Here is a 12,662-nt window from a genome sequence, read left to right on the forward strand (position 1 = left end):
GCTTCCCCAGTAGTTACATTTTGGGAAGGCAAGGGTCGATGTGCTCTGGTGCACTTTTCTGGCAGAGGCATTGAGATTGAGCTACGTAAAGAATTTACTGAGAAGTTTTATCACCAGGATCTGCATCATGAGAGATCTTAGAACTAGGTACACAAGTGAATTCAGCAGATGTTTACACACCATATGTGCAAAGTCTTATGCTGGACCCAACAGAAGATACCAAGAGTGAGCCGTGTGCATGCAGTCTTGCAGGGGACACAGCAAGTATACAGGTAACTCAGTAAAGTAACTCCCGTGATGAACTGCAGAGTGCTGTGGGGACCCGTCTGGGGAAACTGGGAAAAGCTTTGTGGAGAAGGCAGCGTTCGAAAAGGGCCTTTGGAGGGTGGGTTGAATTTTAATAGAAAGTTTTCAGGAGGACATTCTAGGCAAAGCATGCATGTGTAGGAGCTCCAGACCTTCAGAGCAGTGCGAAACCTCTGCTGTCTGCTGGACTAGAGGTCCCTTCAACAGTGGCCTCGCGGAGTCCCACACCCACAGAGTTCAGACAGGCAACATGCTCACCCCCAGCTAGGCAGCTTGTTCAGAAGTCCCATTTCTCCTGGCAGGAACCCTGGTGTCCAGGCCTGAAAACTTCGACCTGACGCGGAAGCCACCCAACCGCCCACACACAGCTTGTTCCATGACTGAGTTCTCTGGAGTGGTCCCATTCAAATATAGGGAAGTCCTTCCCCCTTGGAAGGATCTGGTCTTTCTTCAGTTCTTTAAGAGCTGTTGCCCAAATCAGGAGTCAGCTTTAAACCTAGCACAGGAACACCAGCTGTGCCGGCAGCCGAGGACATTTGGCGTGCGGGCACAACCAGACGGGCACCCACACACCCCTTGCCTGCTCCTGAGAGACGGGTGCTGTTTTAAAAGAATCTACTTTCCAATCACCCTGACAGGCATTGCAGGAATGCCCTGTGTCAGTGCCACCCCAGCTCTGTGACCTGGGTGCAGCAGACTTAGACAAAGTTCTCAGTCTGCAGCAACTCTGTGGAGGTGGCAGACAGAATGTTCGGCGGGCTTCACACAGCCAAGCAGGGACGGCACTGCTCATGCGAAGAAAAACAAAGACAAAAACAGCCTCTGCCCGTCAGAGAGGATTGGCAAAACTGCAGCGAGAGAGAGGAGGTCGATAATGTAAAGGTGGTAGAGGAATTCTCCCAAAACACCTGCAATCAGACTGCAGGAAGCAAAAATAAAAATAAAAATCAGACCCTTAAACTCAGGGACAGAGACAACCTAGGTGGGAGCATTGACATGAAGAAGTTCTGGTTTTGCTAGTCAAAGTATATATTTAAATATTTTTAGATAGAAGGGACAGGGTGAACAACATTGTAGTACAGACCATTTGCTGTGTAAACCACAGAGAACCCCTTCTGCAGAACTACCCTTCCTTTCTGGTCAGGCCATGACTTTGCAGGGAAAGTCTCCACACTTCCCTTCCCTTAGCAGCTCCCAGTTCCCTCCCACTGCAGTGTCTTCATCTGCAAAACAGGGGTAGACTGCATCTGCAGTCCTTGACCTAGGGTCTGTGAGAGGCCCTGAAATGACATCCCAAATCTGCATGCATGTGGGGATTTGCATTTTTTTCTGAAAAGAAGGATTCGTGGCTGTCATCAGTTTTTCAAAGGGGACCATGACCCTGAATGATTGTTAAGCTCTCTCACTACCTTCCCATTCTGTTAGTTAGAGCTGTGTGGCGAGGGCCAGACAACGGGCAGCTCTGGAGAGAGGCACTCGCTGGGAGGGGACTTGCTTGGCGTGGGGGTCAGAAAGGAAAGGCCTGCTCTGTGGAACTGGGCAGTGCTTCCCACCGGCTGTCAGGGGCCCTTTAACCTCCCAGCGAATCCTGACTGTGGGCCTTGTCTTGAGCAGGGAGGGTGTGGGCCACAGACACCTCCGCAGTTACAATTGGGGTGCAGAGTACTATAGATCCTTGTATGCATTTAAAGCATTTCCAGAAGCTTTCCATGTCTAAGCTCTATTTAATGGAATCTATGCATAGTAAGTAATCAGGTCAGAAGAAGCAGCACCCGGTTTGAGATCAATCGCTGGCTAATACTTTATCTAGGCCACTTTATTATCTCATGCTGATCTGATTCCCATTCTCTTCCGCCTTTGTAGCATGCACTTTGGCTGTGGTAAAAGTACGTATCACATACATATTAAAAACATATACCCATTCTATCTGTATGTAAATGCGTGAGGCACAGCTGGATATTGCAGAGGAGTTTGATTTACTAATAGTTATTATCTGTTCTGGCTGTTCAGTGGCAGAGAGAATTTCAGAGAAACAAGCTGGCGCAGAAATTGTCTTTATGCTATTACTACACTGCGTTAGTAATTGTTTAAAAACATGGGTTTTCTCCTTAGGTTCTAATAATGCCTGTTATTTTGTGCATTTCCTTGCACATTCTGGGGTAGGGTGTCCTCGTTTAGCACTTTCTCAAGTTTGGTTTTCCGTTCAGGCTCCTAAGAAGAAACACAGAGTGCAGTTTGCAATTAAAATTTGCCGTTTTACTTAGGAAGCAAGTAAATCGTGTGGCTGGAAACACATGACACAGATGGGGGCCGTGGAGGAGGGGCGTTCCTATTCACTTTTAGATTTTTTTCCCTTCTAAATCCCAGTAGCTGCAAACTTGAAGGCATCTCATTTCTCAGAGAAGGCTTTATGTATAAGAGGTGGTATTGTTTGGGGGCTAATAAACACCAAACTGCTCCAGAAAAATCTGTTTAAACATTTAATTACTTGCAAAGAGATGTTAACTTGTTTAACTCCTCTAAATTAAATTGTCACTGGTAGCTTTTCTGCTTATCCAAACCTGATTGTAATTACATTTTCAGATAATTTTGTTGGTTGTTCTCTCAGTTAATCAAAGTACGTGGTAAATTGGACATCTACATGGTCCCTTTTAAAAATTGGAGAAATCACCATGTTAGATTTTGTCCCCCCACTCAAATTCCAGTGTGACTTTTGGGCTAACACCCAGACGGCTTCATTCACCTCTATTAGACCTTAACCTTTTGACCACTGTGAAAGACAAAATGCACTGGAAAATCAAGGAAATTATTTTATTCAGTCTGTTGCAGTAGGGAGAACGTTTGTTTATGAAGAATGTCTCAAAGAAAGAGAAGGGAGCCAAGGTTATGGAGGCAGGTAAACAAGGAAGTCGTCAGCCAGTCCTGGGGAGGCCCTGGAGAAGGGCCTTCTATCTGGGCGATCAGGGTAGTCCTTTGTAGTGGACAGAAGAGTGGGGCGAGCTCCTACCCGCCGCTGCCTTCCACAAGCACAGAGGCTCAGATAAAGTCCAGCAGTACCACCACCTTCTACTAAATGGAGCAAAGATGTGTTTCCGTGTATTTTGGTCCAGGGCCCACACGTGTCCTAAGCACAAGTGAGGACAGGCCCAGTTCTCCAGCTCCCTTGCATCGTGTTTATGGACCGCTGTGCTCGCAATCTCGGCTTTCTAAGATACTAATGATTGTTTAATAAGCAGTTTTGAACTTGGTTGTAGTTGATTACATTTAGCTGTTGCCCGTGTCATAGAGCGTACATTTTGAAGTAAACTATTAGGGCCAGACTCACACATGTGTCTTGTTGCCCATCCTTAAAGATCATTTTGCTTTTGGTTATTCATTTGGAGGTGCAAATCTGCTCATTAGTATGGCACCCAGAAATTGCAGGGAGAAACCGTGGCTGGGATTGTAACTTCAACTAAACATTTCCTTCAGCCACCAAAGGCATCACAGAAGCCTGGGACTCCACATAGGGGTCAGCTGACGACCATGTAATGATTTCCTTTTTATTATTTCCAAGTTCTGAAGGCCATTAAAATCATCTGTTTATGTCTGCTTATAAATAGGAATCCACTAGTATGAAGTTGACTTTAGCTTTTTAATTGCACATAATTACAACAGCAGAATCGCTGTCTGGATGCTTGAGATCGTGCTAAATCAGACAGCTTTAATTTGAATTTTTGATGACACGTTAGCACTTCAGCAAGAACAGAGAGATTATAACCCCAGAAAACGAGCTTTGTTTTTCCATAAACATGACTGCTTAATCTTTTCACAAGACTTCAGCAAATAAACGTGTGTGGGTATTTATATACATGCACATAGCGAGAGAGAGATACAGATAGATAAAATCTGTCATTCCTTGATCACGGCGATCTGACAGTTTTAATTTCCCAGTCAAGGATAACTTTCTCCCTCCATCAGTCAAGTCAGGTCTCTTAACATAGTGATGATTTGCCTGTTTAAGATTGCGGATTTTTGAACTCCCGCCTGCAATGCTGCTTTCTTGTTTTCCTGGGCTGACTGTCATCTTCCCAGCATCACGTTCAAGGCACAGTGAGGCTGGGTAACCCTGACCTCAGGAGTGGCCTGGTCACCTAGGGCGCAGTAAAGTGGATCGATCGGGTCGCTCTTTGATGTCGTGCCACGTTCACAGGGGGCTAAGCTGCGCCTTTGGAGTCGGTCGGGTGTTAATTCCTCCATTGGCACCACTCGGCTCCTGGGCAGTTTCTGTTGTCCTGGTGTGGCCTCCTCTCCCCTGTCCTTGAGGGTCTCTGGCCTCCTCCTGCAGCTCTTCCCCCTCACGGTGCTTTACTCTCTCCTCTGAAGCCCTCAGAATGTCTTGTCTATAACTGGAAACAGCACTTAGTTACGTGAATTACATATTCATCTTATATTTACAAGTGGGTTCATGTAGTGCAGTGGTTTCTAACCCCAACAACTCATCAGAATCGTCTGAGTAGGTTAAAAAAGAAAAAAAAAATGTCTGGATCCCAACCCAGGTCAAGGAGCCTCTGGCATTTGGACCAGGGAGCGGGTACTTTTTTACTTTTTAAAGCTCTCCAGGTAGTTATCAGGAGCCAGCAGAGGTAAAATCCACTGACTTAATGCCTTTTTTTTGCCAACTAGAGTATGAGTTCCTTGCAGGTGGTTCATGATCTTAGAACTTGCCGCCTGACTTGGTTCTGTGCTACTGGCATTCAGGTGAGGTCTCTGATCTGATTAAAAGAAGAGCCATCACTATTGATTACACTTTTCACGTGCTATTCTCCGTAACCCATTTCAAAAAAAGCGCCGCACCAGACGTTGAACAGGTAAAGACAAAGACAGTTCCCTTGTTCTCCAGAAACTTGCAGAGCAACACTTAGGAGACTGACCGGAAATGAAGCCAGCCACCCCTGGGCGCTGCGATGTGCAGTGTAAGTTGGGGTGAGCACACTGGAATAAATACATGGTCACAGGTTTCTGTTTGGCCTCCTGTTAGGAGAGGTCCTATGGGTAAAATAATCTGGTGCCAAAATTAAAGAATTTCTACGATCTTGCAATGTTTGCAGGGATAATTTTTCAGAGCGTTTATCAACCAGTACAGCTTGGGCCTGACTAGTCAGAACAGGCACCGGGAGTCGGTCGTTCCGCCCTAGAAGTCTGGGAAGAGCAAGAAGGTGTTAAGCAGGTGTTGCTCAGCAGCACCTGTGTGGTCTTTGGCTTGCGTTCTGACCACTGTGACTACCAGAGAATCCACCTCCAGTAGTTGATTCCGAATCAGGAGGTCATCATAGAGCAAGACCCAGAGGAGAGCACCTGGCCAGCACCATCTCTGCCTGGTTAGATTGATGGCAGGGGACCAACCCTGAGGTCTTTATCTAGTAGCATGTCAGATGCATGCCATCCTACCCGCCCCCATCCCCCAGCCCTTAGGAGTAATGGATTAGGTTGAAAAAGACCAGAGACATTTAGCCATTTGTCAGAGAAATAGAAAAGGATCTTGAAGCCTGGTCTCTGTGATTTGGGAATTGCTATTGAAGGCAGCAAACTTGTTTTCCTGTGACTACACTCCAATAAATAGATGCAATTCTTGTCAATAATTAATGAGTCTAACCAAGAATGTCAAGGGCTGAAAAAATCTTAGAAGCTTCCTATTTACAGTTGTAACCAGCTGGATTTGTTTAATGGGTTGTTTGCTTTTTAATTTGTAGCAGTTTTGAGAGAGACCTACAGAGACCGTAAGTCTTGTGGCTTCAGTTATTTGGGGGGCCAGATCTGCCTGCAGATAATTTGAGGTTCACTTGGCTATTCGGAGACTGCAGAAAGGCAGTAGAGACATTTGGGCCTTCTGTCCTCTACTTAATTTTTAAGACTAGAATTAAACATTAGGCCTTGGTCTACCGAGAGACATTTGCCGGAGCATGGACTAGTTTCTCTCCAGTATCCTGGTTTACCATTCTCTGCCCTCCTAATAGAAATGGTTGCTGATTCTGAAGTAGGAGAATAGGTACTGTTCGTTTATTCGTGCAAAGGTTCCCTTGACACAAATAAAAATGGAATTTTCAGATGTAACCCCATTAACTCTTAATTGTATACCAATAGCCTGCGTGAGTCTCAGCTCCCTCAAAAGGCTTCTGAGTGGTCCGCATCTCTTTTAAAGTTGGGGGTGGGGGGATTCAATTAATAGCAGGACTTTCTAATTGTGGGATTGGTGTGGAGTTGACAAAAATTTGTATAAATAGGGTGCATTTTTCCACTTAAGAGGGCTGTGCTGAAACATTTTTAATTGGATTTTCATGGTGATTGACAGCATTTGATTATGACAGTAACTTTATTTGGCTGGACTGCTTTAGCCTCTTGTTCAGATTTTTCCATCAAAGCTCCTTTTTATCCTCTGAATCCCCAGTGGAGCAGCAGTCATTGTGGAAGAGCCTTTTAGCACCTTTGTTGTCACCATCCCTGGTGACGATTGGGCCCAGCTGGTAGTAGATAAGAAAATGTTCCTTTCACAAAGAGGCTGTGTCTCCCGCCTCTGTGGTTTCAATAATTTTAAGAGCCCCCAAAACCTGTTGAGGATTAGAAGTAGCTTTAGATGTGAAATGAGTGTTAAGTATTAGTAATCGGGAGATTAGGGCCCCGGGGACAATGGGAGATAAACAACTGCAATTAAGGCAAATCTGCCGATGTAAACAAAATTTAGCAGAAACAGATGCCCTAACCATTTTGGGGGATTGATTTGAGGGCACCAAGGAATCGATTTTTGTCTTGTTTACACTTTCAAACCCCCGTGATATCCTGGAAGGCTAAATATTTCATACAGCCTGATTTTAGTTAATTTTTTTTCCAGCGCCTCACAGTAGGCGCCTCTCTTCTCACAGTGACCAGGCCTGAGTTTATTCAGCGTTCACAGGGAGCAGCTAATTGTCTATGAAGGGCCCCCGTGTTTAAATGGGCTTGACAGGAATTTAAATTTTGTTTCAATCAACCCCTGTGCTCACAGCCTGCTCCAGTTTCTAATTTTTAAATTAAACATGATTTTTTTTTTAAGCCACAGTCTTGCCTCTGGAACACTTTGGCGAAGGCCAGTCTGCCGCCCTGGAATGCGGGGGTGGGCAGGGCCTGAGGCTGGAGAGTTCTCCCTCCGGAACAAGCTTCCCCTCCCCTGTCAGGGAGGGCAGCGGAGCTCTGGCCAAGCCCAGGCTTCTTCCTCCCTGCCTTCGGAGTGGCCCCCCCTGTGCAGGCACCAGCGCCACTTCATCTGGAAAGTGGGTTAAGCACCAGAGGAAGATGCAAGGATAGCTTTTAGGCAGCTGGCTGAATTATAACCCACTGCACGTCCGGTGCAGATGACTTTTTCAGCCATTTCTGCTGTTGTGAGACAGGAGAGAATACGCTTTGAGCATCACAATGTGCACGTTGCCACGAACTTGCCATTTTCATTTGTCGCACTCTGGGCAGAGCGTCCCACCTGATCCTGAGGAAGCTGCACGTATGTCAGCCCCGAGTCCTGACCTCAGCCGGCTTACCTACCATCTAGCAAGGAAGGTGAGGACGTAAACAGCCAAGCACGGGACAGGACATCAGACTCGCCAAAGGCCCTCACTCACCACTGCCCACCTTCGCCTGCCCCTCCACCTCATGGCGCTCCTTTCCACCCGCCCTGTGCTCTACCTTTCTAGTGGTCCCCAAATGCTTGAGACATTCTTGCATGGTCGTATCTCTGCTTGTGCTTTTTCCTCGGCCAGGAATGTCCTTTCCTTGTGTCCACATGGTGAACTCCCGTTCAGCCTCCAAGACCCAACTGACTCAGCCCCTAGGAAGCACTACTCCCCGGGGTGCCTCATAGGGCTGATGATTCCCTGTTGTTAAGCGTCCTTCCTCAGCGAGGTTCCTCTGTTGGTGCCTTTCCACACTTTGAGGCAGTAGCTCATTTAGGTAACTGGTAGCAGCACATAAATAAGACCAGGAGTTCCTGGAGGACAAGATCACATCTTATTTATCTGCGTAGCCTTAGCATATAGCCTGGTCCTGAGCCCCAAGTGGAAAACTCACTAAAGAGTTACTGAGTTGTAGTGATACGGATTTAACAAGTTAAAAAAAAGTTCCAGGGAAGGCAGGACTTCTTTCAAGCAGAGTTTTCTGGAGAGACTTTTTGAATGGGCTCACAAATGAACCAGGCCTCACGGGATAACAGTTGGGTACTTACGTGAGTGTATTACTTTCCGCACCCAGTGTGAGGCACGGCTTGGATCATAAGGAAAAGTAGCAGACCCTCAGCTGCCCACACTAGCCAAAATCCACACCACAACATTTTCTCTGAACTTACTCCAAAAAAATTGGCATAACAATTGCATGCAACCTGGAGCTGCAGATAAATTCAGAAAGTCTTCTGTTCTTTAACCATTAAAAATAGATTTATTATAGAGAAAAATATTAAATAATATTTTTTAAACACTGAGCTTGTAGAGTTTTTTTCCTAATAATTATCTCCTTGACCTTCACACAACCACTGTGAGGATTTTTCTTACTCCCGTTTCACCGATGTGTTAAACCGGAGCTTAGAGGCTGACGGACATGTGCCTGCAGTCACACAGCCAGGAGGAACATGGGTCTGTTCCTCGTTCCCTCGGAGCCGTGCCTGTTGGTGCTCGGAGGGCCGGGCGTTGTTATCACGGCCGTGAGAATTTCAGTTCAGTCAGACTGTTTCTTGCGATCAGAAATAAAGTAGATACAAATACCCCACAAAGAAACGTGTAGGGTCACAGTGGTCAGTACTCGTGACTCCACGATGCCCCTCTGGGGTGATCGTTCAGCTCACTCCTTATGACCCGCCGTGCAAGCAGACCAGACAGGAAGAGAAGAAGTAATCACCAGCAGTTTGCTCCTGCTCGTTGGCTGGGTATCTGAGGGGAAGCTGTAAGAATTTTTGTTACTGTTTTTCTTGGTTTTGTCGACCACAGCCAACAATGAGGGTGGAGTGTGTCCTGTCTGCCGTTTGCCCAGCCACAGACCTGCTCTCTCTCCACTTCTGCCATCACGGGGACGGAAGCGAACGGCTTCCAAGGCATATTGTTCCCTGCATTTGGGAGAAATTTGTTTTCCAGCAAACTTCACTGAGCACGTTCTATGTGCAGAATACATTGCTAGTGCTCTAGTTTAATGCTACCCGAAGACGGATCAGAAACTAGTGGAGGTGCCTGAACTGTTTCTTGAGCACAAGGTAAGGAGTTTGTGCCAAAATATAAGGCAAGCCTGTCTCAAAGCGTTCTGTTTACTTTGGCTGACTTTTTTGTAGCAAAACTTTCCCAACAAAGGAAGCTCTATGCTGATGTTCATTGTGACATGGCTGCTTATCTCCTTGGAAACCAGCAGCAAACTTCCCGGACCAGCTGTTTGAGCTGCACAGCTGCAGGGAATACGAAGCTGATCAGACACTAACCTACCCTTCCAGAGCGTGTTGTGAGGAAGTAAAACTTTTACGTAGCCAGTGAATTCCCTGCAGCCAGCAGGATATAAGGTACCAAGAAGCTGTTCAATAAATCTCTTTTGAGGAGGTGATCAAAAAGAACTACATGAAAGACAACCTATAGAATGGGGAAAAATATAATCTCTGATAACGGGTAAATATCCAAAATATATAGAGAACTGATACAACTCAGTAGCAAAAACATAAGTAAATAATCTAACTGAAAGATGGGCGAAGGCTCTGAAGAGACATCTTCACACAGAAGACATGAACAGCCGACAGGTGCACGAAAAAGTGGGCAGCAAAAAAACAGTAACAAAGGCTGGCAAGGATGCAGAGAAGAGATTGGAGTCCTCGTCTACTGTTGGTAGAATTGTAAACTTGTATGGCCACTTGGGAAGACAGTATGGAGGTTCCTCAAAAAATTTTAAACAGAACTACCATATGACCCAGCAGTTGTACTTCCGGGCATATATCCGAAGGAAATGAAAACACTGTCGAAGAGCTGTCTGCACCCCCATGCTAGTAGCACCGTCATTCACAGCAGCCAAGTTAGGTACCCATCAGTGGGTAAATGGATAGATGTTACACACACACACACACACACACACACACACACACACACACAGTGGAATATTACCCAGCCGTAAAAAAGGAAATCCTGCCATTAATGAAACAAGGATGGACCTTAGCATTATGCTAAGTGAAGTAAGTCAGAGGAAGACAAATATTGTGTGATCTCACTTACATGCAGGATCTGTTTTTAAAAACACAAAAAAGGTGGTTACCAGAGGCAGGGGGCATTGGATGAAGGTGGCCAGCAGGTACAGACTTCCAGTTCTGTACGCACTAGGGATGTAATGTGCGACATGAGTGCTGTAGTCAGCTCTGCTATACGGTGTATCTGAGAGTTGAGAGAATAAAAAGAGTTCTTGCTACAAGAGGAAAAACTGTCTTTTGTATCTATGTGAGATGATGAAAGTTAACTAATTGTAATTATTTCACAATATATATATAAATCAAATCTTACACTATGCGCCTAAAACTTAAAACAGTGCCGCATGTCCATTATATATCAATAAAACCAGGGTGCGGAGAGCCAGGTGAAACAGAAGCCAAACTGGGGAGTGCCTTAAGAGACCTGTGAGCAAGGCAGTTGGGTCACACAGATTAGGGAGCCCAACAGAGGTCAGGTCCATCGGGAAATCAGCCGGGAAGCAGACCGAGGCTAGAGGACAGCCGTCGGGGTCCTCACCAACCCAGGCCTCGGGGGATGGGAGAAGCGGGAGCGAGCGCAGGCACAGAGCCCCGGCCCCACTCATTCTGTAGTCAGGGCGCGAGACCTGCAGCGGGGTGGAGGTTTGTGTCTGACAGCTGGCAGGACAGACTCTGTCCCCTGAGTGTGAAGTCTGGAGAGGCTGAGGATGGGTGGACTTGGAAATGAGTACACCGTGAACATTAGGCAAGAAGCAGCGTGGCAAACGGGAGAGAGCATTGATCTGGGTATCAGAAGACAGGATTTCAAGTAGAGTCTCTGCCCCTAAGTAACTGGGTAATCAATTTATTTAGCTTACCTGAGCCTCAGCTGCTTCATCTGTAAAATGGAGGTAGTAATACTGACCTTGAACTTCATTTTTTAATTAGGTAAGTTGATTAAAGTGTGTTCATAAGCTATAAAGGGCTAGATATGTGGAACTCTAAATCATCTAGCCCCTTTAGGTCATGATTTTCTCTCCTAATGTTCTGGGCATTTCTGACTAGTAACTTCATGGAAAATAGATGTGTTTAGTGTAGCTGAATGTGACTTAGAACAAAGTATATGAATGGTGGACGTTTGCAGCTGGTGTCCAAGAAATCAGTCATTTCTTCGGGGTGGATGGACCTCTATGGATTATTCCTCCCAGACATTAGAAAGCCTTCACGTTTTATGTCTGTCCTCTATTATCGGTAAGATGTAATGAGCATCTTTTTGGAGGGAGTTATTGTGAAACAGTCGATTGTTTGACAGGTATTTGTTGTCTGCCTCTGTGAGGTGCTGTGATGGGTTCAAATGGAACAGAAGAAACATCAGGTCCTGAAGGAGCAGACTAGACGCACCCACAAGAGACTTTAAGAGAAGGCAGGACAGGCTGTGCGCTGCTGGCTCGCCCCCTGTGAGAGGGCTCAGTGGTCAGGGAGGCAGCTTGGCTCCAGCCAGACCTGGACAGGGGTTAGAACTTGTCTGAATGCAGAAATTAGCAAGTGGTGGCTCAGCAGAGCCAGCTCCTCCCATCCCTCCACCTCTTCTTTACTGGCTCCCCGTCTTCAGACGTGTCACTGACTCTCAGGCTCAGGTTCCTCACCTATAAAAATCGGGTCTCACAAAGCAGGTCATTTAAGTAGAAGTGTGTTATGCTTAGCACAGTGTCTGGCATAAATAAGTGCCTGATGAATGGTTAGCCATTAGTATGATCATCACCACTGTTTGTAGCAACAGGAGGTGTTCCAGGAAGAAGAAATAGCACAGCGGAAACCGGATGAAATGAAAGGGGAAAAGTTAGCTGGTGAGGCGGATCCAGGGCCTGGCAGGGCTTTGCACAGTGGAGAGGAACTTGGCTGCAAGCCGCTGTTGCTGGCCCATAAGCAGGGCAGCGGCTACACGAGGCTACCACGCCAGGGGAGGACTAGGCCCGCCCGATCCCCTGGACCAGATGCTCTGGCTAGAACTGTTTATGAAAAGGGAGGTCCTAACGCTCTGGCTCTTTCTGAATTTCCATGAGGGTCTCCAGCCAAAAGAATAGGAAACTGAGTTCAGAGCCTGTCGCTTCTTGGCAACATGTCACTTGTCTCTCTTTCTGCATCTTCTTTTCAGTGTCCTTTCTGTCACTCT

The 12,662-nt window shown here is 46.3% G+C and overlaps 1 protein-coding gene across 9 annotated transcripts in view; it reads left to right on the forward strand.

The window, feature by feature from the left end:
• Positions 1 to 12,662, forward strand: part of MAP2K5 (mitogen-activated protein kinase kinase 5) — a 254,584-nt gene that overhangs the window by 223,573 nt on the left and 18,349 nt on the right. For 5 of the 9 annotated variants that reach the window (XM_036009526.1, XM_036009501.1, XM_036009506.1 and 2 more), the window contains one exon: positions 4,972 to 5,046. The exons of the other annotated variants lie outside the window; for them this stretch is intronic. In XM_036009526.1, the coding sequence (XP_035865419.1) occupies positions 4,972 to 5,046 (75 nt within the window). The remainder of the gene's footprint in view (positions 1 to 4,971; positions 5,047 to 12,662) is intronic. 9 annotated transcript variants of the gene reach the window in all.

The sequence above is a fragment of the Phyllostomus discolor genome, chromosome 1 (assembly GCF_004126475.2).
Source record: "Phyllostomus discolor isolate MPI-MPIP mPhyDis1 chromosome 1, mPhyDis1.pri.v3, whole genome shotgun sequence".
NCBI classification, from domain to species: Eukaryota; Metazoa; Chordata; class Mammalia; order Chiroptera; family Phyllostomidae; genus Phyllostomus; species Phyllostomus discolor.